At 34.8% G+C, this 27774-nt stretch overlaps 1 protein-coding gene across 1 annotated transcript in view; it reads right to left on the bottom strand.

The window, feature by feature from the left end:
• LOC123676920 overlaps positions 1–27211 on the bottom strand; it is a 90627-nt gene extending 63416 nt beyond the window's left edge. The window contains exon 1 of the mRNA XM_045613246.1: positions 26712–27211. Within this exon, the coding sequence (XP_045469202.1) occupies positions 26712–26760 (49 nt within the window). The 5' untranslated portion in view covers positions 26761–27211. The remainder of the gene's footprint in view (positions 1–26711) is intronic.
• Positions 27212–27774: the final 563 nt, after the last annotated feature.

Here is a 27774-nt window from a genome sequence, read left to right as displayed (position 1 = left end):
CGTTCATCACTAGTCAGTGGCGTGGTATCAATGAGGTTCGGACATCAACTTCAATTCAACGCCAGTTTATCATTTGAAGTTAGAAAATCTCCGTCTGCAACAACCAGAAGGAGCTGTTCAAATTTTAATTTTTTCTTGGTAAAACATAGATACTTATACAGGGTGGCCACTTTTTTAATAGGATTGTATTGGTAACTTTTAAACCATAAGAGTTAGAATGTCGGTCAAATGGGGAAAAAGTTGCATGCATAGAAGCATTATCAAGCAGTTCAAACAAATCGAGATTATCAGGGCCGGTTATTGAGATATCATAAAAAAAGTAAAATCTGTCATTTTGATTTTTATTTTTTTCCCACTTTTTTTCAAATAGTATCAAAAAATGTTACAGGAATTTTTTATTCGACAGTAAATTGTTCTCAATTTGACGTCATCAGATTTCGTATCCAACGTTTCGTGCTCTCTGGGCCACCCTCAACCTCATTTTTTTCAATACGGACCTGTATATTTTATGACACTTCTCGAAATAACTTTTAACGCTGAATTCAACGATATATCATACAATGTCATTCAAAGTTGATTTTCAGGTGATTTTGACCCTTATCAAAATTTCTTTGGGTCGGATCTGTATTACATTTCGGTACCTTTAGTTTAATTAACAACGAGCAATATATTTCGATTTTCTTTATAAATTTTCCTGGACATCATGGTTGTTCAATTCAGGAATGAAAAAGTTAGTAATCATGGCTCTATACCGATCACCATTGACTGTTACGTTCTGGCCATCATCGTTTTTGAAGAAGTACGGACCAATGATTCCACCAGCCCATAAAGCACACCAAACAGTCAGTTTTTCTGGATATAACGGTGTTTCGACATACACTTGAGGATTAGCTTCACTCCAAATGTGGCAGTTTTGTTTGTTGAAGTAGCCATTCAACCAGAACAACGGCAATCTCATTTTGGGCCCATTCGACGAATCTACGCCTTACTTGATGATCGTTTGGCTTCAATTCTTGCACGAGTTGGATTTTGTAAGCACGCAAACCAAGATCCTTCCGCAAAATCTTCCATAAAGGGGATGGACACAGATCCATTTCCTGTGCTCGATGGAGGATAGACTCATTCGGGTCTTCCTCAATGCTACGCTCTACAGCAGCAATAGCTTCTTCTGTACGCACCGTACGGCGTCCCTGGGGATGCGAGTTATCAATAAGAGTAAACGTGGTGCGAAAACATTCCATGGTTAATCGAAAAATCTGCTCTGATGGACGATTTTGTCGACGATAAAATGGACGTAGTGCGCGATACGTATTCCGCACAGAACCATTATTTTCGAAATAAAATTGCACTACTTGCAAGCGTTGTTCAGGCGTGAGTCTATTCATGATGAATTGCCAAACCAAACTGAGAATAAATCACTTGACAGCTGTTAAATCGGTCGCCATCTTGAACAGTAATGCCAACTTGAAGTTATATACCTCGAAAAATAAAACCCGTTATAATATTATCTACATGAAATATCACCTTTGAGAATTTTATTGTAAACTTTATTTCATAACAATTTCAGCTGAACTCTTTCAATTAGTTCCTCTTATTTGTATAAGCCACGTCACTGTCCGAGGAAAACGTTTTGTTCTAATGAAGAAACCTATCCAGTATTCGTCAATGATTCGATGAGAAACAATAAAACCTCCCAAATTAAAAATATCGATTCTTGATCAGCATTCACGCACTTATCAGGACTCCCAGTTTTCCTTGTACACGCGACATGACGAAACATCAAATATTTTTCGGGTAAATATAAACCGCTATTTATACATGATAATGATAAGGAAAAATAGGCTAACTGGTGGTTTTTGATTTATTTATTGGTTCCTCAGATAACGAGGACGATGAATGAAAAATACACTCGAAGAATTGGAAACCTATCTGTTTCGTAATAGTCGATTTATTTTATCTGAACTCGAATATTAGCTTCGGTTCTATAGTTAACCTTTGACATCCAGTTAGACTGCAAGTGTTGGTAGTTGGCCGATCGAATAGAGATTTCGAAGGAGCTTCGTCACTCATTACAAAATGTTGTTCCAAACATTGGAAACAACACGCAAATAACTTCATCTGTAGCAAATGCAATAGACTCAATATTTTGAATTATGACTATTTTGAGACATCTCTAATCGACTTAGTTGGCAAAATGATCAACTTTTGAACCTACTTGCATTAAGCATTAAAATTATAATACTCATTTCTAGTAGTTTGAATTTGTTACGTGAGTATACCAGCTAATATCGCCCAATATTGAATTGTTAAATTTTTGGTTTAGGCCTCCTATTCATATGAATATACCTACATAGACAGGGTGGTGCAGATTTTAGTGCATCAACTAAACAACTCTTTTCATGAAAAAAATTCTTATAAACATATTATATCCTAACAAGATTTGAGATTCTGAATTTCAAAGATTGAAAAGAAATCAGTTTTTTTTTACTTATAACTCTAGTATTATTACATTCATCGTTTAAATTTTTGAAGCCTTGATATTTTAATGCTTCGAATGAGGAAGGTGTCTCAGACCAATATTATCCAGTGGCGTAGATATAGAGATGCGATTATGCTTTTCTTATCGAAAATCTACACCACTGTCTTTTTTCGAAAAAAATGTTTCACATCTGAAATCAGAGACCTATTTTTTTAATGAAGCTCGGTTGATTTAAGAAATAAAACAATTTTTTCGAATAAAAAAGCAGTGGTGTAGATTTACAATGAGAAAAATATCAAGCACCCCTATATCTACGCCACTGGATAATGTTGGCAGAACACACTTGCCTAATTCGAAACATTACATTATCAAGACTCCGATAACTAAAAATTGAAATATGAATATAATAATAACGGGTGTTTTTTTCGAGGTATATAACTTTAAGTTGGCATTACTGTTCAAAATGGCGACCGATTTAACAGCTGTCAAGTAATTTACTCTCAGTTTTGTTGGGCAATTCATCATGAATAGACTCACGCCTGAACAACGCTTGCAAATAGTGCAATTTTATTTCGAAAATAATGCTTCTGTGCGGAATACGTATCGTGCACTACGTCCATTAGCGATGAAGCGCACTTCTGGTTGAATGGCTACGTCAACAAAAAAAACTGCCGCATATGGAGTGAAGATAATCCTCAAGTGTATGTCGAAACACCGTTACATCCAGAAAAACTCACTGTTTGGTGCGCTTAATGGGTTGGTGGAATCATTGGTCCGTACTTCTTCAAAAACGATGATGGCCAGAACGTTACAGTCAATGGTGATCGGTATAGAACCATGAATACTACAGAATCGATTTATAGAAAGACACGTTTGGTGACCGCCTAATTCCACGTTTTGAGTCTGTGAATTGGCCTCCAAGATCTTGTGATTTAACACCGCTAGACTACTTTCTGTGGGGCTATGTGAAGTCATTGGTCTATGCGGATAAGCCACAAACCCTTGACCATTTGGAAGACAACATTCGCCGTGTTATTGCCGATATACGGCCACAAATGTTGGAAAAAGTCATCGAAAATTGGACGTCCAGATTGGACTACATCCGAGCCAGCCGTGGCGGTCATATGCCAGAAATCATATTCAAAATGTAATGCCACTAGATTATCTTGCGGATAAATCAAATTTATGTCAATCGAATGATCCATCGTTGTTTTATTGCAATTTAAAGTTCTATAGCTCTAAAAAACACCCTTTACATACACAGGGTGATCCAGATTTAAGTGCAATAATTTTGCCATCGGATAGATCAACTCTATTCATGAAAAAAAATCCTATAAGCAAATATCCTATCAATCATGAAATCTGTGCGAATCTGAACTATTCTCACACGATTTTGATCTACAGGATGTGGCAGAATTAGCCACAGAATTAGAGATTAGTTATTTTTAATACAAATGCAGAAGGCATTGATATTCTTCCACGAGTTCAAAACTCAAAAACGAGCCACGATGTGGTGATTTTTTTAATGAACGAGTGTTAGAATGAGTCTTTTTTCACGAGTATTTCACATTATTTTCTCTAATTCACTGAATTTTTATTGGAATTAACGAAATATTTTCATGAATATCGTTTCGAGATTTTGTGAATTGAAAAATATGGGTTAACAGAACAGGTTTCTATACACACAAATTTAACAGATAATAGATGAATCTGTGGCAGAAAAGTCGCAATTACCAACATATGTATAATGATAAAATATAACCATGAAATAATATCGTTCTCAAAGAAAGACATCCTGTATTCTTTCGGGAGTAAGATGACAATACAAGGACTTTGATAAACATGATATCCAAACCATTCGAAATGTTTTTTTCAATCCCTATAAATTTCATTGTCCACATCGCTGTTCAGAACAAGAATTTACCCCCAGAGGTTTCAACGAATGCGTGAAATTTTTTTTTTGTCCTTCTAGAGAACATGTGTCGCTGGAATACAAACCTCTCCTACGGGTCTTCACGCCATAATGAGACAAATACTTTGTCTAGCGTTGAACGGTATGTTTTTTCTACCACATCATTAAGTGAATTTTTGTCGAATTCTTTCCAAATGGTAATTAGATACAGGACTACGCGGGAGTCTGATCCCTGTCTCAAACACGTCAAGGCGCTGATGGATTATCAACGTTTGTTTTCTGCTATTGCCCATTCTGCGTTGCTAGCAATCGTCTATTTTAAATGGCTCCGAAATAGACATTCGAGCACTCAATGAGGTGTGAAGGCGCTTCTCTATTCTGAGCCGCTATATTTCTGATCTTATATCGGCACTTCCCGAGAACTTTTGAATAATTAAAACGAAAATTCATTGTATTTCGAATGTTTCGATTAAAATTAGTTGGTAATTATTCCATTAGAAATTTGAATGTAGTTACGGCAAGAAGAATGGAATAATCACATTTTAATAATGAGCAGATATCTCAGAGTATTAAACATAGATGGCGGCAAATTAATTGAGCAAATTTTGTCCCAAACATAAACTACCAAATTTTACATGCAGCGCGCGAAAATGAAAACATATCAGTGATACGATATTTCACTCAATTCGCAGGTTTGTCCAAAATGAACGCACTTCTCATGTCCCATAGTGAATCAACGTTTCTTATTAACTCAAAATATATTGAGATAAATACCTAAATATATCAGAAATTCAGAAAACAAACTTTTAGGGCGCCAAACGACGTGAAACAACCGATGACACTAGGAGAGCAAAAGTTCCCAAACCTTGGATTTCAGCAGGTAAATACAGAAAATAATAAATATTCTGCTTATTATTAATTAGACAATTATGAGAAATATCGGATTTCAAATATTCAAATTTACATATTTAATCGCGTATCACTCAAATAAATATATTTCATTCAATATAATGTACAGTGCATCAAATTTTGGGTGAGACATCCAGGTTTCTCGCTTGTTATTAAAGATAGAGCCTTGTGGTTTTCACGTTCCTGTCCTACTTTTTCGTGAAACTCAGTTCGTCTAATCAGATTTTGCATAACTGTTTCCGTTCAAAAGATACAGGGCGATTTTGGAAATTGATACTTTTCGGACCCCTCCTTTATCTCCGAAGTAATTAGAAATAATGCTGAGGTAAAAACTACGTCTGAATCAGAATTCTGCGTAGAATCCAGTGGCGTACTCAATTTTTTTTTTCGGTTATGGTTTTGATGATTCAACACAAACCTATATTTTTTTTAATGGAAACCCTATATATCACTACTTCGTTGAATTCGTAATTTTTTTTTCCTTCAACATGATACATGATACTATGTAGGTAGGATGTTCAGAAATGTTAAAAATACACTAAAAAATCAAATAATGATGATTTCTTTGTTAATTTGCAATGGATTTCCCATATAAAAAAGAATCAATTGGATAATTTTCATTTGTGATTTTTATTTATAGTAGCGTAAGCAAACAAAGATAATACACTCATCACTAACATAAAAAACAAAACGTACCTACCTAATAGCAACAAATAAATAATACAAAAATTCATAAACATTGCATAATATCTTACAGATTAAACTGTTCAAATTGCTGTCCACTTTCCCCTAATACATAATTGACAAAACTTTTCAATACGCCTGAGTGCATTTCATATTATAAAAGGGTGGTTTTGTAAATCTTGGAAAACTGCCTCTGTTGATGCACGAAGTTCTTCGGAACTGTTGTGTCTTTGACTGTAGTATATTATATGTATTATGGAAAATGGACAGCAATTTGAACAGTTTAATCTGATATTAGGCAATGTTTATGAATTTTTCTATTATTTATTTGTTGCTATTAGGTAGGTACGTTTTGTTTTTTATGTTAGTGATGAGTGTATTATCTTTGTCTGCTTACTGTACTATAAATAAAAATCACAAATGAAAATTATCCAATTGATTCTTTTTTTATATGGGAAATTCATCGCCCATTAACTAAAAAATCATCATTATTTGATGTTTTAGTGTTTTTTTAACATTTCTGAACATCCTACCTACATAGTATCAACATCATTTTGAAGGAAAAAAAATAACGAATTCAACGAAGTAATGATATATAGAGTGTTCCATTAAAAAAAATATAGGTTTGTGTTGAATCATCAAAACCATAACCGAAAAAAAAAATTGAGTACGCCACTGGATTCTACGCAGAATTCTGATTCAGACGTAGTTTTTACCTCAGCATTATTTCTAATAACTTCGGAGATAAAGGAGGGGTCCGAAAAGTATCAATTTTCAAAATGGCCCTGTATCTTTTGAACTGAAACAGTTATGCAAAATCTGATTAGACCAACTTGAGTTTCACGAGAAAGTAGGAAAGGAACGTAAAAACCACAAGGCTCTATCTTAAATAACAAGCGAGGAACCTGGCTGTCTCACCCAAAATGGGATGCACTGTTCATAACGATATAGTAAAATTGTGGATTTGAAAATATGTATATCACAATCCGACAACGAAATCTAACCAAGATTTAGTCAAATTCATTCTTGCTGCAAGAATATACTGTGGGTAATAAATAATATTCGTATTCAAGCCTAATGAACGCTTGAACTAATATTCTTATTCTTATTGAAAATAGTAGTGTTTTATAGGATATAAATCTACCTAATCTACTGTAACCAAGTATAAATCTACTACCTAAAATATACTGCTTGTCGAACATAATGATTCAATGTAGCATAGATCAAAAGAACTCGGGTTTTGTTTTAACGTTATTTATTATAAAGAGAGCGGAAACGGTTAGAATTCTAATTCAGAAAATGAAAAATTGAGATTGGAATTGTTTAAGACGTGACTCCAAAAATACCACAACTACTCATTCTGCTGGCTGTTTTGAATGGGAGAACAAAGCTTGAAAGAGAGAATTGTGTGGACTCAAGAGAATTGTTACAATTACTGAATGAATCTCGAACAAATCTAGATTAATTCAGTTCTAAGCTGATCAACACTGTTTATGAAATTTCTGGTTAGGTTATCTGGTTTCCATTCGACGTTCATGGTAATTTATAGGAAAAATCCCATAATATACTCGTATTTATTCAAAGGATGGGAAATTTATTACTCACTTATGAGGTATTTCTGTTTATTTTTCCAATTCGAATCCCACACTGAAGAGCTTTATTGCCTTTTATACAGGGTGTTCCTGAATTGGAGGTAGAAAATAAAAGATTCCTTGGATAATTTCAAGAAAAAGTCCTATAAGAATGGAGCCGCAAACGCCTTTTTCTAGATACAGGGTGTTGTAAACTTTTCTTATACTTTTTTTTTTATAGTATCTGCATGCACTTCAGAAGATATTTAACTGAAATTTGGCATATATCCAGTGAGTATGTTCTGATGAATAAAATAACTATAAGTTGTGAGACTTATTTACCCAATCTGTAGAAAAGATTATCAAAATTCGATAAACAGATATAATCGTTACAAAAAGTATAGTACTACAACAAACACCCTATATCTCGAAAACAAAGCGTTTGGGGGTCCATGTTAATACGAATTTTTTCTTGAAATAATCCAAGGAAGCTCTCATTTTTCATTGTAACGGGTGTTTTTTTTCGAGGTATATAACTTTAAGTTGGCATTACTGTTCAAAATGGCGACCGATTTAACAGCTGTTAAGTGATTTATTCTTAGTTTGGTTTGGAAATTCATCGTGGATAGACTGAAGCCTGAACAATGCTTGCAAATAGTGCAATTTTATTTCGAAAATAATGGTTCTGTGGGGAATACGTATCGCACACTACGTCCATTTTATTTTGTTCAGCGATGAAGCGCACTTCTGGTTGAATGGCTACGTGAACAAACAAAACTGCCGCATTTGGAGTGAAGCTAATCCTCAAGTGTATGTCGAAACACCGTTACATCCAGAAAAACTGACTATTTCGTGCGCTTTATGGGCTGGTGGAATCATTGGTCCGTACTTCTTCAAAAACGATGATGGCCAGAACGTTACAGTCAATGGTGATCGGTATAGAGCCAAGATTACTAACTTTTTCATTCCTGAATTGAACAACCATGATGTCCAGAAGCTGTGGTTCCAACAAGACGGCGCAACATGTCACACAGCTCGTGCCACATTCGATTTATTGAAAGACACGTTTGGTGACCGCCTAATTTCACGTTTTGGACCTGTGAATTGGCCTCCAAGATCTTGTGATTTAACACCGCTAGACTACTTTCTGTGGGGCTATGTAAAGTCATTGGTCTATGCGGATAAGCCACAAACCCTTGACCATTTGGAAGACAATATTCGCCGTGTTACTGCCGATATAGGTACAGCCACAAATTTTGAAAAAAGTCATCGAAAATTGGACGTCCAGATTGGACTACATCCGAGCCAGCCGCGGCGGTCATATGCCAGAAATAATGCCACAAGATTATCTTGCGGATAAATAAAATTCATGTCAATCGAATAACTCATCGTTGTTTTATTGCAATTTAAAGTTCTATAGCTCTAAAAAAACACTCTTTATATTATTTCATGTATACCTTAAGGAGTACACGTTTAAGGATTAAGGTTTTACTTGAAGTGATACACAAAAACTAATTGTGAATCCACTGACCTAGAGCATTCAATGAACAGTTCTCGGAGTTTATATTAACCAAAATTGGATAAAAACTGGAAATACTCAAATGCGTGATTATGATTATGATAATGATTATCACAATCGTGACCTTCATTCATTTTTGTTTCAAATAACCATACCTCACCACCTAAAAGCATTTAACACTCGATTGAACACTAATCGTCACAAACCATTCCACAGAAAAAATACTAAATCTGCCTACTAGGCCCCCAAACACAGTAGTTTCATTAGTTAACCTGTTATCACTGGAATAAATTACAACAGACTGGTCTGACTGTGGCCAGACAACAATTTACCGGGGGAAATGGGCCTAGATTACGCGAACCTTTTATTCAATTTCCTTTTTTTCAAGCCGCACAACACTGTTTCGATTGAGGTAACCTGCTTTAGTCTATTCACTCGAGTAAATTATTATTATTATTATTATTATAATATGTTTCACTGTATTTTACTTGTTACTTAGACGTGAAAAGGTGTGATTTCAGCGATTTAGTCGAAAAATGTCGCAAGGACGAGGTTGATTTTTTCGAAAAGATACAAGGAGTATTCATATTTTCGAAATCCAGAACTCATTCAGTCAATCACTCAAAAACTTATTGTGTTTCCCTCACAGTCTACCGGGTTTTTCACCATAATTTGACCCCCTGATTGATAACTTTGTTGCTAGAAGAGGTATAAAATAGTTATTTATAATACAAGTGCAGAAGGCATTGATATTCTTCCACGAGTTCAAAATTCAAAAACGAGCCACGAAGTGGCGAGTTTTGGAATGAACGAGTGGTAGAATGAGCCTTCTGTACGAGTATTATACATTATTTTCTCTAATTCATTGCATTTTCATTGAAATTAATGAAATATTTCCATAAATATATTTTAGTGATTTTTGCATTGAAAAATTTTGGTTGGCAGAACTGATTTCTTTAAGGCAAATTGATGAATTGACAGATAAAGCCGTGGCGGAAAGTTCGGAGTACCAACATAGAATAATAAAATATAACCATGAAAACTGTGCGTTTCTGATATATTCTCGCACGATTTAGTTCTACAAGATGTGGAAGAATGAACGGAATAACCACAGAATTAGAGAAAAATGTTTTCTACAAAAGTTTCACGAAATCGACTAGTGTTTTTTAAAATTAGTTCACAAAACTAAATATATACAGAGTGGGCAACATATTGATAGCAACTTCATTTTTTCAAAGGGAACACCCTGTATATTTTTCTATATTTGACTAGCTCTTTTTCCCCTGATTTCGAATATATAACATATGTTTGGCCTATCTCTCTAATTCTGAGTACCACAGAGTTTCAAATTTTAAGAACCACCTGGCAACCTAAGTAATCTATTTTCAATTGGAAGGATGCGATAATTCAGAATGCCCTTTTTTGAGTTATCTCGTTGTCAACGATATATGTCATTGATTAAAACTTTTCATCGAATATGCACTACAGAAGCGGAAAAATTTGAAATATTTTCAATTTGTGTGAAGAACAATAATAATAAGAAAGCTACAAGGAGAGAATATATGGAGTAGCATCCAAATCATCCAATTTCAATTTATAGTGAAAAACGTATGTAATATGCCAACGAGATAACTCAAAAAAAAGGCTTTTTGAATTATCGCAGCTTTCCACTTGAAAACAGAAAATATTTCAAATTTTTCCGCTTCTGTAGTGCATATTCGATGAAAAGTTTTAATCAATGACATATATCGTTGACAACGAGATAACTCAGAAAAGGGCATTCTGAATTATCGCATCCTTCCAATTGAAAATAACTTAGCTTGCCAGGTGGTTCTTGAAATTTGAAACTCTGTGGTACTCAGAATAAGAAAGATAGGCCAAACATATGTTGTATATTCGAAATCAGGGGAGAAAGAGCTAGTCAAATATAGAAAAAGATACAGGGTGTTCCATTTGAAAAAATGAAGTTGCTATTTTTTTGTAACTCTTTTAAAACAAAGTTGAAGGGGGGGTCAAATTATAGTGAAAAACCCGGTACTATCAACTCTTAAAAATGATCCAAACTACGGAGTTTTCGAATAAGAAGTTTCATTTTGAATAGTCCGCTTTATGGTCAGCTGTCACTTTTAAAGCTGTCATCTTTTGACAATTGAAAACTACGCCATTACTGAGAATGGAACGATATACGTTCCGACGACGTATTGAAATTGTTAAAATACACGAAAATTTTGCAGTCACCATTGAAAAAACTGATGCACTTTCGTGTATCCCATTCACAACCGGCAATGGTGTAAGTGGTGGAAAAATTTGAGCTTTTGGGACAAGTTAATGATGTAAAGAATCGGAAATGTATACGTCGCTCAAGAACAAAGAAGAATATTGCTTCTGTAGTCCGTAGTGTTAACAAAAGCCCAGGTTTGTCGATATCTCGTCGATCTTGGGAATTATGCATTCCACAAACGACGTTACACCGAATTTTGCATGAAAACTTCGATCTTAAGGCTTTAAAAGTTCAGTTAACTCAAGAATTCCAGCCGGTCGATCACCTGCAATGTCGTATCACTAATTTTGCAAAAAGTTATTTCTCTTGAGAATTAAGCTATGATTGATGATTTTTTATGACGGGAATTGTAAGATATCAGTATGGACGACGTTAATTTTAAACAAGACGGAGCTACGTGTTCCACACAAGCAACGAAACGATCGTAATTTTCCAATAAAAGTTTCCTGGCAATGTTATTTCTCTGAGAGGTGATCATAATTAGCTATCGAAATCTTATAATTCAACATAATGGCATATATAACTCTTTAAAATGAAATAGGTATCCATTGATTTTTTTCAAAATACTCTTTTTTTAAATCAAAACGAAACTTCTTTTTGGAAAACCCTGTAACATAATTCCAAATTCCAAGAGAATTTTCAGAAAATAATAACTCACAATCTGTTAGAGATAAGCTTTGTGGTAAAAAGAGATTGTATCAAATTTCAAAAAATTGTTTTCCTACCAGCGTTTCGAAAGTATACTTTTCACACGAATTGAGGTTTGGAAAGTAGTACTTTTCCAAATTCGTATAGAAAAAACATGAAAATATGAATAGCAAGGTTTTTTTTTCGCACGCAAATAAAGGGTGTTTTTTTAGAGCTATTGAACTTTAAATTGCAATAAAACAACGATGGATTATTCGATTGACATGAATTTTATTTATCCGCAAGATAATCTTGTGGCATTATATTTTAAATATGATTTCTGGCATATGACCGCCACGGCTAGCTCGGATGTAGTCCAATCTGGACGTACAATTTTCGATAACTTTTTACAACATTTGTGGCCGTATATCGGCAATAACACGGCGAATGATGTCTTCCAAATGATTAAGGGTTTGTGGCTTATCCGCATAGACCAATGACTTTACATAGCCCCACAGAAAGTAGTCTAGCGGTGTTAAATCACAAGATCTTGGAGGCCAATTCACAGGTCCAAAACGTGAAATTAGGCGGACACCAAACGTGTCTTTCAATAAATCGATTGTGGCACGAGCTGTGTGACATGTTGCGCCGTCTTGCTGGAACCACAGTTCCTGGACATTATGGTTGTTCAATTCAGGAATGAAAAAGTTAGTAATCATGGCTCTATACCGATCACCATTGACTGTAACGTTCTGGCCATCATCGTTTTTGAAGAAGTACGGACCAATGATTCCACCAGCCCATAAAGCGTACCAAACAGTCAGTTTTTCTGGATGTAACGGTGTTTCGACATACACTTGAGGATTAGCTTCATTCCAAATGCTGCAGTTTTGTTTGTTGAAGTGCGCTTCATCGTAATGCGCGATACGTATTCATGATGAATTGCCAAACCAAACTGAGAATAAATCACTTGACAGCTGTTAAATCGGTCGCCATCTTGAACAGTAATGACAACTTAAAGTTATATACCTCGAAAAAAACACCCGTTATTATAGTTATAAATATTATAATTATTACATAAATATTATATGAAGATTATATAAAATTTTGACATGTCTCTATACGCCAATCATAAAAATTCAAACGTTTCTCTATGCGGCTGAGCGCACAAAAATATAATTTCTTATAACGTCAGTCGGTATCAAGATGAAAACTCTCCGGGAAAATGTTTCATTTACGCTAGTAGGAAAAATATTTTTCCTAACTCATGTGGAAAGTGCCTTTTCCGCACTCGACAGCTTGTCCGCTCTGCAGTCTCTTGCGGAAAAGTATCACTTTCCACACACATTTGTTAGGAAAATAACTATTTATATTGAAAATACAATTTTGACATTCTCAAAATTAATTTGGAAAAACTATTGTAAACAATAAGAAAAATAGTTACAATTCAATCGAAACAATAAACTGTTAAAATCTAGAGGGCGAGTGAAATTTTTTGCAAACGGTTCTAAGGATCGCATTTGAAAATATTCAACAATACGCGAAAGACGTTCAGATGAAATGAAGAAATAAATTATCGCCCATTTTAATTAGAGCGTGTTTATATGTAATAGACGCAAGACTCAAATTTTCATGCAGGAGCTAATTTGTGACAGATGGAAGATGATAAAGACCTCATAAATCTGTCATTCTATGAGGTATTTCGGCAAGGAGGTGTTAACGACGCTGTATGTTAATTGAGCTGAGATACGAGCGATAAAAAGGTCCCCGGTTATGAAATTAATATTAATAACATCAGGTAGAAGTTGGCTGTAAACACTCATTAATAAGATTATTTTATTCGTAATTTTACTCTCGTATTCGTATTCGCTAACATTGATGTTAATCCATTGAAAATGTTCTCAAAATGACTGGTACTCAAGAAGAAACACCACCAAGTGGCTGCTCAGTGCAAAACAAAATTAGACATATTTCTTCTTACAAATAACCGATTCTTATGGGGTTTTCACATAATTTCCTTAAACAATAATCTTCATGGTAAATATTGTTAATATCCAAATTGAAAAATTAGTAACTTTTCGTTTTTCGCAAAGCCGAAAAATAAATAGAGTGCTCCATTTGAAATAACAAACTTCAGTATTATTCTGAAAAAGGGAAAGATCTGACAAAAATGCAAATATCATCATTATATGCCATATAACAAAATCTTTGAAAACCAAAATCTGAGTGAATTGAGGAGTTCCATATACTTAAAACTCACTCTGTATGTATCTCTGTACAAAAAAAAACAAGAAACATGTATACAATATACAAATAAACTTTGATCGTGATTGTGGTAAACATAAACGAACATATATATCATACTTCGAAGATAGACGAAAAAATCTCAATTATTATCAACAATATAACTATCGAAATGAACCAGGAACTAGCGGAATGATATAAATAAAATATTTGTTATTGCGGTTATGTTGGTGAATATACTCGAAAAAAAAACCAGATAAATAACCAAAGTCTAAAGAGTAAAGACCATTACATTGTAATTTTTCAAATAATACAATTTGAAGAAACCGAACGATAGAAATGTTACACAAATATTATTTTTTTATTCGCACTTTATCACAATATATATTACCTAATCAAAATAACACACTGCAAATCTTATATTGCTACTTATTCATACGTTATGAAAGTTTGAATGTCACGCTCATGGGCTCATGATCATTGATGATCTTGACTTGTCTCGTTTTATCAATAATATGAAATTTTAAACCTTAGACGTTCTGGGTTTAAAACATGTCGCAATTTATTTCATCAAATGCATATTTTCATCACTCATCATGTCACATTTATTTTTTGTTTTTAGTCTGTAAATAATGTTGAAGATTGTGCAAATTAATCAAGATTAATTTTGTTCTGCATTGGTTCAGTCAAAAAGTCTTAATTCCATGCCAGGAACAGAAATTGTATGTTGAATAATACGTAATGAAATTTTGTAATTTTTCAGCCTTAAATGAGAAACTACATTATTGGCAACGACCAATGAAATAACAGAAATAATTATCGCTACTGAAAAATTTGAGCAAATTCATGTTGGAATAGACGCAAAAACAATACCTACTTCTTCCTATGCGGCTTTTCCAAGAACTATACTAATCTCAAATCCCATTGTCCACAAAAGTTATCAGTCAGAGGTGTACCTATTTCTATTTATACTACTTACTCATCATTTTATTCGTGTTGTTCAACTGACAGTAGAAAAAGTAACGTAGATAGTTGTACAACTTTGCTTCCGCCGTATTGCAATAGATGGTTGTAGCGGTAAGTGGTAGTCGAAATAAATAGATCGTAGATGTCATAAAATAAGCTTAGATATTTGTGAACATAACGCCATCGAAATATTAGTCGATTCGTGTCTGCATCATGAACTTATTCTCGATTAAACATGTCAGCTTACGAGCCAAATTCTCGTCATTTGCAGAAGGTTTTAATTTTCTACTTCAATATGAAAAAATCTGCAGCTGAAGCACATCGAATGCTCTCAAATATATATGGTGAGGCCGTTATTAGTGAAAAAACGTGCCGAGAGTGGTTTCAATGCTTAAAGCTCGGTGATTTCGAAGACCATATGGCGGTGAAGGTGAAAAGGTTTTCGAAGATGCATTGGATTGGAGGCATTACTTGATCAAGACTCGTGTCAAACGCAACAAGAATTGGCAGGATCATTGGAAATGACGCAACAAGTCATCTAAAAATGCCTGAAAGTCATGGGAATATTCAGAAGCAAGGAAAATGGGTGCCGTACGAGTTGAAGCCGAGAGATGTTGAACGGCGTTTGTTTGCTTGTGAATAGCTGCTTGTAAGGCAAATGCGGAACGGATTTCTGCATCGCATTGTGACTGGAGACGAAAGATGGGTTCATTACCATAATTCCAAGCGCAGAAAATAATGGGGATATCCCTGCAATGCTTTCACGTCGACGGTCAAACCGAATATTCACGGTTTCAAGGTCATGCTCACTATTTGGTGAGATCAGCTCGGCATAGTGTATTATGAGTTGTTGAAACCGACTGAAACAATTACAGGTGAACGTTATCGAACACAATTAATGCGTTTGAGCTGAGCATTGAAAGACAAGTCCTACCCCACCCGCCGTATTCTCCAGGCGTTGCTGCCTCAGACTATCACTTGTTTCGATCAATGGCACACGGCCTGGCTGACCTGGACTTCCGGTATTATGAAGAAGTAAAAAATTGGATCGATTCGTGACCAATTTTGTCAACGCGGGATTCGTACGCTGCCCGAAAGATGGAACAAAGTAGTGGCCAGCGATGGACAACACTTTGAATCATAAATGTAAAACAAGTTTTTTAGTTTTTTACAATAAAGCCTCGAATTTCGGAAAAAACTGCGGAAAAAAAGTTGGACGCATGTTGAAAATTAGAATGCTCCCATAGCTAGAATCTAATTATTATTCTGAAAAATTCAAATAACTGTTAGCCTGAACGGATGACATGTTCCCAAAAAGATATTTTTACAGAAGAATAATAATTTTGATACATACCAGCAGTCCCCATAATTATAATGAAGAGAAACAAATAACCATATATCGAACTATGAAGATAAATAACAACATTTTGGTTATTCTTGCTTATCTACATAGCTAAACTAGTATCACATTCTCAAAATGAATCAGGAACTAACAATTTAATGTAATAATATATGTATTTGTTGTTGCATTTGAGCAAACAAATTGATATTAAAGAAAGAATTCAGGCAAACTCTAAGGAGTAAAGGCCGTTGTCGGGTTGTACAGTCCTGAACTAATTTTACATACCTATTTATCGAGCAATAACATCTGCAGTTATTGGACATAAATAATTGGATAACTGTAGAAATATCTCGATTTTTTTTCATTGTCATGTAAACGTTCATAATGTCATACGAATGGCTACTCTCTAAGCGCATCTCCGTTATGCTACACGTGTTTTTGTGGATTGAAACATAAAAAGCTGTAATCAACCTTATAATACGTAAATAATTAGAAAATTCATCCAATCTTCAGTCGGTTCTGTCCGAATGATTGTCATCGTCAATGTTTATTATGTAATTGGCGATAATGCAGCATGTAATTCTAAGCCAGCAACAAAATATTCAAAACCTTCATGATATCGCATATAAAATTATGGGTAATTTTAATTTTCCTGTCTATCATACGAAGTGAGTTTTCATGAGTTTAAGAGAATAAACATACCGTTGAAGTGATTTCAATAATCATTAGATTGCACTGCACTTTTTTATGTTTGATAAAATGTTTTTATAACCGACTTTTCCAGGAACAAAACAAATATATGATGGTGCATCTTGAAATTATTGCGAATTGAAGCGGAGTTATTGTCTAAATATTCTCCATAAAAAATGGTTATATCATTATTCAACAACCTTCACTTAAAATATTCTTATGGCAATCAGGGCCGGCGCAAATTTTGTCATATGTAGCTAAGATTTTTTGGCGTCCCTGCTGAAAAAACATCAAGAACAACATGTTTCTAAAGTCGTTTCTACTGTTTTTTTTACTTACTATAAATTTATTATAAAAATACTTCACGTGCCTGCTTTTGCAGAAAAGTCAAATCGATATATAATTAAACAAAATGTATGTCTGTAGGTAACATAATTTATTCCTGGATTTCTTCGAAGCTATAGAACAGTGCATAAGTACTACATCTGATTTTCATATCTACATGACACTGCGAACGAAGAATGATTACCTATCTCACTAAAAGATTCGAAGAGCGGTAGGGTAAGTGTAAAATTTCAGTATTGCTTCGAAAACCATTTTCTATTACAAACATATGTTCCGCTGAAAGCATTTGGCATTCAACAGTTACAAGTTTCCAATGCAAAATAGTAGGAATTTTCCATATGTTAAATGTGTAAACATCAGCTTCCAAATAATTCTAAAGCGAAGGTAGTGTTATTTTTCGTCTGCATGAAATATAAAATTCCTCTTACTCCTCTTTCAAGGAGGGTAATAGAACAGGTGTTTTGTAGATTTTCTTGCAGAGAATGTTGACAAACACAGCAGAGAGTTTTTAAGAACCAAGGATGAAATATAAGAAGGCATACTGGGCCGAATTGCCGCCCCTCAAATAGAGTATCCACATTTATTCTTTCGAAAATAGCTGCAGCCAATGAAAGTAACCGAATCGGCATGAGGTGAAACCTCGGGTGGAACGTGGACTATTTTAGCCAATAGAAACATATATTATGCATAGCTCATTCGATAGGATACATAGATTTGAAGTAGTTTTGGCTAAACAGATGTCTATTCGAGTCTTGTGAACAGTCGAATGTCCCCCCTATCATCTGTGACGTCAGCTGATACTGCTCTATACCACAAAAATCCTTCAGAGAAAGTTCCAGGTTTCAATCTCCCTAGGAAAACTTGGTGTATTTAAAATCGACTTAGGACTGGTCATGATCGTTACAATAGTATGCTCTTGAAATGGCATTCTATGTAAGTGTGGTGTAGAAGAAATCATTGACCACTTGGTGAATACTTGTCTAACTTAAAAATTTCATGGTGGTTCTCAATTTATCCATTCAGTTTCAGATTCTTTTTTAGAACGAGTAGCTGACTTCAAACTAATATGTATTATGGAAACTAACATTTATTACTCCTTTCTAGTTCTTTTTTTTTTGTTTTCAGATTTAATTATAACGTTATCAACCGTTGGTGAAGAGAAATGATGGAAACGTCTGGATTGAAAAGAAGCCCTTCAATATAAATATGTCAGTTCTGTCAACAAATACACAAACCAATCACTACATATGTACACAGACTTTTTGCTGAGTTTTTCATCTGTATTCGAATTCTCATACCTAATATCAAGGAGCCGATGAAAATACAAAATGAGCAGGTATAAGGTCGTAGGTATCTCTTCGTGATCAGATGGAAAACTTTGTCTGACTGATGTGACGGTTTTATCGTCGCACGCAGTTTAATTATTTGATGTTCTGCCAGTGATACGAGAGACGAAAATCAGTTGACCAGCCATTCGATCAACCAACAAACAAGCAGTCTCCAAAATCACAAACCTACCAAGTACCCACTTTGCCCAACTGCAGATTAAATTATACAAGCAGTTTAATGGGCGGTTTAAACGGTTACCTATCATTGAAATCATTGGGACAGGCAAATCGCATTTCGGCCAGATGGGTCTATTAATTAGAGCCGGGAAAATGACTGCCAAGTAATTTGTTATGTTGCTCGATACTCTTCAGACTGTCCAACTGGTCTCCTTCGGACATTATTTGAACCTTTGGGACGCAGTAGGTATTTTACGCCGTTGCTATGCGGCAGTCGAAATGTTAAGGTTGGTATTCGGATATTTTTAGACGAGCGTTTGAAGAAAAACAGTGATGTGTCATTAGCGACTGGAAAGTGTCGTACGTTGTTAATATGCAAGGTGTCGTAGATTAATCCTATTGTCAGAAGTTGGGTTTCGAAGAGGAAAAAAAAGAGGAAAATCATTCTACTACAAATATCTGAAATAAAAGATGATCTTCTACGGTAGGCCTATTCAATTTAATCATTTATATCTTTCCCTTATGGAGAAAATTTTGGTACCCATTCATTTCCTCTTTGGCACTCCTGCGATGACCAAACATTATACGGTGTACGAAGATGTACATTCATTTCATTTTCTTTTTTTTCGAAGCAAATAAGTGGAGAGCATCACCATACGACGACTTTCACGAAATAGTGGTTTTACCTCTATTGTGATGATTTTTGGTGGATTTTTTTTCACAAATATTCTAAAAATATATCATTGCTTTGTGCAAAGAAAAATATCACCAATTTTTTCGCGAAAAACGAAAAGTTACTGAAATTTAATCTTTTTTTCCATTCGTAAATTGAAAATATTCACTTTCTACAATGTAGATTATTGTTTAAGGAAATTATGTGAAAATCCCATAAAAATCGGTTATTTGTAAGAGGAACTATTTCTTATTTCGTTTAGAATTGGGCAACCACGTGGTGATGTTCCCTGTTTAGAAAGTGATATTTCTAAGGACTGGTACTGTGAAAAATTATATCCATTATATTCTTGAATCCATTAAACACTTTAAATGCTGCACTGATTACTAGAGAGGCTAGTTGGTTAAAAAAGATGCAACCTACTGACGGGGGCATAGCATTGCAACTTAGGGCTAACATTGAGGTAGCCTAGCTAATTCCAGTCCAATTTATTGATGAATAATTAATTAAATCTCCTGAAGTCAGAAGATACTCAATATATCAGGCATTGTTGGTTCAATGATTTTTTCTACGTAGATGGCACCAGTCATTGTTCGTTCAACGATAATAAGAGGGGTACGACGACTGAACATTATACCCTCCCAACCTTGAAAGAGCACAACTCGGGCGAAACTGAGTCGATCTAGTGTGTCTGGACCTCTCCAAACCCTTTCTCGTCGAATATCACTTTGTAAACCGAATCGTGACTCGTCCAAAAAATGTACAGTCTTGGTGGTGTTCTGCCCATTGCCTACAGGTAGCTCTATGTCCAGGTGATGGGGTGCAAATTAGCACTCAGACAATAAGAAATCGCCTCAGAGAATATGATTTAAGGCCTCGTGTCGCGACAAGAGGCCCAGCTCTTACCCCAGCCCATCGAAGGGCGCGATTGGATTTTGCGAGAGAGCATATCCATTGGGAAGAGGCTGATTGGGAAAGAGTTCTCTTCACAGATCAGTCTAGATACTGCCTCTACCATTGTGATCGACGTTCCCTTGTATACAGACGTCCACATGAAAGATATGCACAGTGCACTCTTTCCCAATCAGCCTCTTCCCAATGGAAATGCTCTCTCGCAAAATCCAAACGCGCCCTTCGATGGGCTGGGGTAAGAGCTGGGCCTCTTGCCGCGACACGAGGCCTTAAGTCATATTCTCTGAGGCAATTTCTCATTGTCTGAGTGCTAATTTGCACCCCATGAGTTTGCTCAAGCTGATTTTGAAGGAGGCGAGCGGTTGCAAACCGTTGTCTCAATGGAGAAACTCTCAAGTAACGTTCTTGAATGGCAGTTGTTACCCGTGGTCTACCCTGTCCTGGTCTTCGGACATACCTGTCTCTCTGAATCGCTGCAACATTCTGGACACACTTGTATGGGAAACTCCAAAGCTTTCTGCAATTATTGTGTATGTCCACCCTTCTTCTCGCAAAATACCGCTTGGGTACATTCTCCTTGGGTCAAATTGCGTGTTTCGCATTGCATAGCGATCGAGTGTAGAAAATCAAACGAAAGAAAAACTATTGATCACTAGAATTGATCGAGAACTGATTTCAGAATGGAGCCAATACATTCAAAATCTGATAATCTCATATTTTTTTATTCCTACTGGGAAAAAACATCTGTATTGAAGAAAAACGTTGAAAGTGGATAACATATGCATGCATAATTCTGATAAAAATAATTATCATTGAGAACACCTTCAGTTGTTGAATAAATTTGAGATTTCCCTAATGTGCGTTAATTCTTTTGCGCAGTGTATATTAAGATTTTTTTTTTAAAATAAGAATATTCGTACACTCTCATGAGTAGAATATATTACACAATGTAACCCACGACAGTATCAGATAACGACACGAAAACGAGCGTCTTCCGTTTAAAATGAGGAAAGATCGAGGTACAAAGTTCAAAGTCATACAAAAATGACGAAACGCATCGTTAGACTGTCCCCCTTTGTTTATTTTAGGTTCAGGTGAGATTAGATAACATTTTGAGTAGCAGCATCTAAAATCAATAGGAACATATAGTATTATAGTGTTCAGCTCTCCAATCCGTAGATTTCATACGGAAGTGGGAAAAACAGGTAGCAGCATCAGACATGGTTCATTAATAATGTACCTAATCTCTAAGGAACGATAAAGACCACAGAACAAATCCTATTGCCTTGGTGCGACTCCTGAGGGATATAAGATATCTGAATATAATATGAAACGTATTTGAACTCAAGGAAAACATAAAAAAATAAGAAATTAAACGAAAATGATCCCGATTTGTGAAAAAGATCCAATGATATATAACCTGAAATTGGAGGCAGAATTTTTTTTGAAGAAAATTAACGTCTTTCACTATGATTCCTTAAGAGATCTAATAGTAATCAAATCAAAATTAATAATCCTCTTGGATTATTACTTTTGATTTTCAAAAGTAGTAGGTCTTTGATGATACAAACATCATTGTTGTTATTATGGCTACTTTGCATTTGGCAGCATTGTTTTATCAAGTAGGCATTGGAGAGAAAAAAACCAATCTGATCTAGCTGTCATCGCTATGAATTATTGTTATTATTATTGATTCTTCTTTTATGATAAATCCATTGCCCATTAACAAAAAATCATCATTATTTGTTGTTTTGGTGTTTTTTTTTAACATTTCTGAACATCCTACCTACATAGTATCATACATCATTTAGAAGGGAAAAAAATAACGAATTCAATGAAGTAATGATATACATGGTGTGGGTTTGTGTTGAATCTTCAAAACCATACCGCGAAAAAAAAATTGAGTACGCCACTGGATTTTACGCAGAATTCTGATTCAGACGTAGTTTTTACCTCAGCATTATTTCTTATAACTTCGGAGATATAGGAGGGGTCCGAAAAGTATCAATTTCCAAAATCGCCCTGTATCTCTTGAACGGAAACAGTTATGCAAAATCTGATCAGACCAACTCGAGTTTCACGAAAAAGTAGGACAGGAACGTGAAAACCGCAAAGCTCTATCTTATAACAAGCGAGAAACCTGGTTGTCTCATCCAAAATGGGATGCACTGTACATACCTATATAATTGAAAACGTTTAATGACAATAATACTTAATAAAAGATTTGTCCCGCAAAGTTTATACAAGGTGTAATTTTGAATGGAAAAATAATTTTTATTCCTCGAGTTTTTCTTGAAAACTGACAATTTATTCCTCTGAAACCAGTGTAGATATCCAAACAAAATTTGGTGGGTTTTGGATGATTATTGTGCATTCATTGACATGCAATCAAAAATGTTATCTTTCATCATTGGCGCACATGCGGGTAATCATCCCTTTTTTATAGAAAAATGATAGGCCACTAAGATATTTCAAGCTCCAAATCAGTTTTGAATTCCGATTTGTAACAAAAAATCTCTCATGCGTTTTTATGCTTAGTTTGAAATATCTCAGTGGAGTACCATTTTTTTTTCAAAATTCAGAGCAATAAATATGTAGCTCGATATGTAGTCAAATTTAAAAACTCCGTATCTCGAAAAAGGAAGCATTTAAGAATAGTTATTTATAATACAAGTGCAGAAGGCATTGATATTCTTCCACGAGTTCAAAATTCAAAAACGAGCCACGAAGTGGCGAGTTTTGGAATGAACGAGTGGTAGAATGAGAGTTCTGTACGAGTATTATACATTATTTTCTCTAATTCATTGCATTTTTATTGAAATTAACGAAATATTTCCATAAATATCATTTAGTGATTTTTGCATTGAAAAATGTTGGTTGGCAGTACTGATTTCTTTAAGGCAAATTGATGAATTGACAGCTAAAGCCGTGGCGGAAAGTTCGGAGTACCAACGTATAATAATAAAATATAACCATGAAAACTGTGCGTTTCTGATATATTCTCGCACGATTTTGTTCTACAAGATGTGGAAGAATGAACGGAATAACCACAGAATTAGAGAAAAAAGTTATATAGCAAACTGTAATTATTTTTTCAGAGAGAATTACCCTGTTGCATTTATTCACTCGTAATAACAACTTGCATAGCTACACTCTCCATACAATGATATTTATTTTCAAATTGATAAATATATTTCGAATGGGTTGTTATATCAGATGGGACAATAATAAAATTCAGTGTTTTTTCTTCATCTTGGAATCGAAAGGGTACTGAAAATATAGCTAACAGAAGAAGAGTCAAACGATCACCGGCTTTCTCATTAATCAATCTAGACAGTTCGTATATATTACATCACGACAATTCCTTTGAACCTAGGATTAACTTATGTATTGTAGAGAATTGAGAATATTGTAAGTCTAGTGCCAAAGTAATGAATGAATATATTTGTGTAACATTTGTCGAAAATCTGATGAATGCAATTCACTCCAAAATATTTCGATATGCATTAAAATGAATGAACAGAATTGCACATAACAATGAATGTTGAACTGCAATAATTCAATGTTTAGTATTCTACTCTGGTGTGTCATGTTGTATTGTTGGTTCTTGGAAATGAATAAAATTGGAAAAGATTGCCATTGTTGATGACGTATGCTCGAGTATTTCCGTTTCTAAGTCCAAGTACTGAGGAATCCCTCATTTCTACTCCGTTTCTAACGCATGGCTATCATTTTCATACCTCTATGTACATAATATTGTAGATATTGAAGATTCCTTAATGATAAGCTAATATTTGAGGGGGCTATTCTTGGAGCCATTCAAAGAAAAAAACATTTGTACTTTGTGCTAACTTTTATGACCAAAATAAAGCCATTTCAGATTTGTATTTCTATGAAATTTGGTACACGTTTACACTGCATCAAGATACATTTTCAGTTGTGCGAACAATTTTATCATATTCATCAGTGGCGTCTGTATGGTACAGCACTGCTTTTTCTGAATTTGAAAATAATTTTTGAAATTCTCTTTGATATCTGAACTAATTTGATTTTTTGATTATTATTTTGTTCGGTGCATGGTTTGAGCTTATAAAAAAATAAAAATCGTTTTACTTCAAAGTTGCTAAGTGTCATGGGGTGACCATTCCTTGAAAATTGCTTACGTATTGGTTAAAGAAGTCGGTTAAAATCGAATGAAAATTCTATAAAAATAAATTTTCTTCGTTTGATTTTTTTAAATAAAAACCCAAACGTTCAAAAAAACACGACTTCCAAACAAAAATCACCCCATTACAATTTTAGCAATTTGTTCTTGAAGTAAAACAAAATCAAGATATCAAATTTGTTCAGAAATGAATGGAAATTTCAAAAAAAAATTCAATTCAGAAAAAGCAGTGTTGTACCAATTTCACTCCAAAAATATTGAATACAGAACTAATGAAAATAATCAAATTGTTGTACATCTTCATGGAGTGAAATGTGTACCAAATTCCATAGGAATATCTGTAATAGCATCATTGTGGACTGTGTTTATAAAAAAAAAATATTTTTTTCTGGTAACTATCTTAAAAGTGAGCACGTTTACGACAAGCGTTCATATAAAGTTTTTTTTTCTTAAAATGGCTACAAGAATCGCCCCTCAAATAATAGCATATCATTAAGGCACACCCTTACTTGAATTACAATGAATTTCAATGAATCAAATAAATTCGCAGAATAGAAAAACAAAAATATTAGGTATTAAAAAGAATTGTCGCGATATATTGAGTTTTGAATCTATTAAATACGGAAATATATTTTCAAATCCAAAGAATGATACACCAACTCATTGGTCTTTTCACCAGATACATTCAAATAATTCGTTAGATAACAATATCATAACAACATCACAAGTACGTATAACAATTTTAAAGTCTACCACGTGAGAAATTGAGGTTAGATTACTGACGCAAATCAGAAATAAATACGCGGCTATCAGAAATTCCTTCGATAATTGTAAGAACCCTGAGCGACATTCCGATGAATATCAGGAAAGAACATAGTATTTCTCAGAAAGAAACATGATCGAATGCGTAACTCGAAAACATAGTAAATGTAAACAATCGAACGTAGTTTTAAAAGACAAGGCCAACCTCAATAATTCATTTTATATTAGGTAACTATAAAAAATTGATTATTCACTGATCGAACGAATGGCTAAGAAAATACCAACAAGCTACTTCTTAGAATTCATTATAATAAAAAATTACAGCAAACGAGAAACTCAACTCCCCATAAATTTGTATATGAAATTGTATTCGTTTATGGATAGTTATTTTATTGACTGGGTATTTACCTACTTAGGAGGAATTAGAGTTAATTAACTGCAGAAATGGAAAAACCGTTCTTTGAATATAAATATAGATTCTCAATTGAGGGCTGAATATTCTTTTTTTAATTTGAATGAATTTAATTGGAAAAAAGAATATTCTGCCTTATGGAAAATTTGAAGAGAATAAGTTCTCCAACCAATTCATCACTCGAATTCGCAGTTATATAGAATGTTATCTAATCAAATGTATACATACATATTCACATGGAATTGAACTTATTCGCAAATCACATTTTTACAAGATGCGCGCAAAAACCGAAAATAAATAATGTAACAAAAATTTATCAGAGATATAAAAAATGTTTTTCTTTTCATTTAATATATCGAAACCGAGGATCTATCGAAATTTTCGGCCTAAGATAATTGAATTCGAAATATTTACATAATTGGACTATCATTGGAATTAATTAAATGGTAATTAGGTAATAACATTTTCGAATTCTGTCGGGGTACCTGCGATACTGGTTTTGGGCTTGCACAACATTACAAAATTGTGCGAAATGAGGAAAAAATTGTAAATTGAAAATTTCAAATATTGGGAAATCGGTATTCTCGTTAATCCATATTTTGAAAATTTAAAAGATTATTGGAACAATTGGGAAGCTGAAATTGTAAAAACAATGAAATTTTTTTTCGGGAAAATTGAAAAATCTCCCGGGTAAAGATTAGAAAACAGCCTACCTCCGATGGCCAAAGTGCGCCACCTAGTTTTCCTCGTCTTTTTCCCCATAACTCCCCTAAACCCACTTCCTCTAGGACCGCGTTCCACACCCCTTGTCTCCTCCACTCTCAAAAGTCCTTCTCGACCAGCATTTTCACCTTCGGAAAAGTCCTGGCGAAAACTGTCGCGTTATTTTATTTTATGCACGAGCCAGCGAGCAGTTCGCGACAGAATTTTTTTTTTCGTTAAACTCCGGACTATTCGCTTCAATTTTTCGTTTAATACCCGCGTGGTCACTGTTCGATACCGGCTTCTTGTCCTACTGTCACATCTCAGGCTCCGTCCGTGCTGTCGAGTTAGATTCGTGCTCTCTGGACGTTCTTGTCGGTCCTTCTCTTATCACACCGTTCACATGACTCGGGCGCGTAACGTTGCCGGCGCTAAAGCATAGCAGGAGCTGAGCGGCACGGTGTCTTTCGTCCTTTCTGTGTCACTTCTATGTGTGTCTTTCGATCCTGTGACCGAGTCGTCGCGATGGTTGCATAATATCTAGCGCCGGTATCGACCTAAGGCGCGGGGAGGCGGCGCAATGATCCCTTGCGACGTTGCCGCGGTTGTCGCGGAAATCTTTAGACGAGGGACTGAAGGGATCCCGCGGGATTAACTTCGAGATAATGTTCGGGAAGGAATTTAGAGGAACGGGTCGTTTCCGTGGAACGATTTTCAAGGTCTGCTTTATTCGCTGTAGATGTAATTTTGAAACTGCGTGCGCAGGATTTCGTAATGAACTACTTATTTGAATTGATGTGCGAAAATATAGTCTTTATATCCTCTTATTGCAAAGAATATGGCAGTTTGAATGAAAAGAAATTTTATAATAAAAATCGAAGTGAGAAGAAGAAATGTTAATCAGGGCCGGAGTGAGTAATTTTGGCGCCTGAAGCAAAGATTTTGTTGGCGCCCCTGCAGAAAAAGCATTAATAACAACATGACCTCCCTCATAACCACCCAAAAAAATAGCACCTACCCCGATGATAAGACAGAACTTCTTCTTCTCCCGATGAAGAATCTTGCGATCGCGCG

Source organism: Harmonia axyridis, chromosome 3 (assembly GCF_914767665.1).
Source record: "Harmonia axyridis chromosome 3, icHarAxyr1.1, whole genome shotgun sequence".
Classification (NCBI taxonomy): domain Eukaryota; kingdom Metazoa; phylum Arthropoda; class Insecta; order Coleoptera; family Coccinellidae; genus Harmonia; species Harmonia axyridis.
The sequence above is the reverse complement of the archived record's forward strand: the minus strand, read 5'-3'. Positions and strand labels throughout refer to the sequence as shown.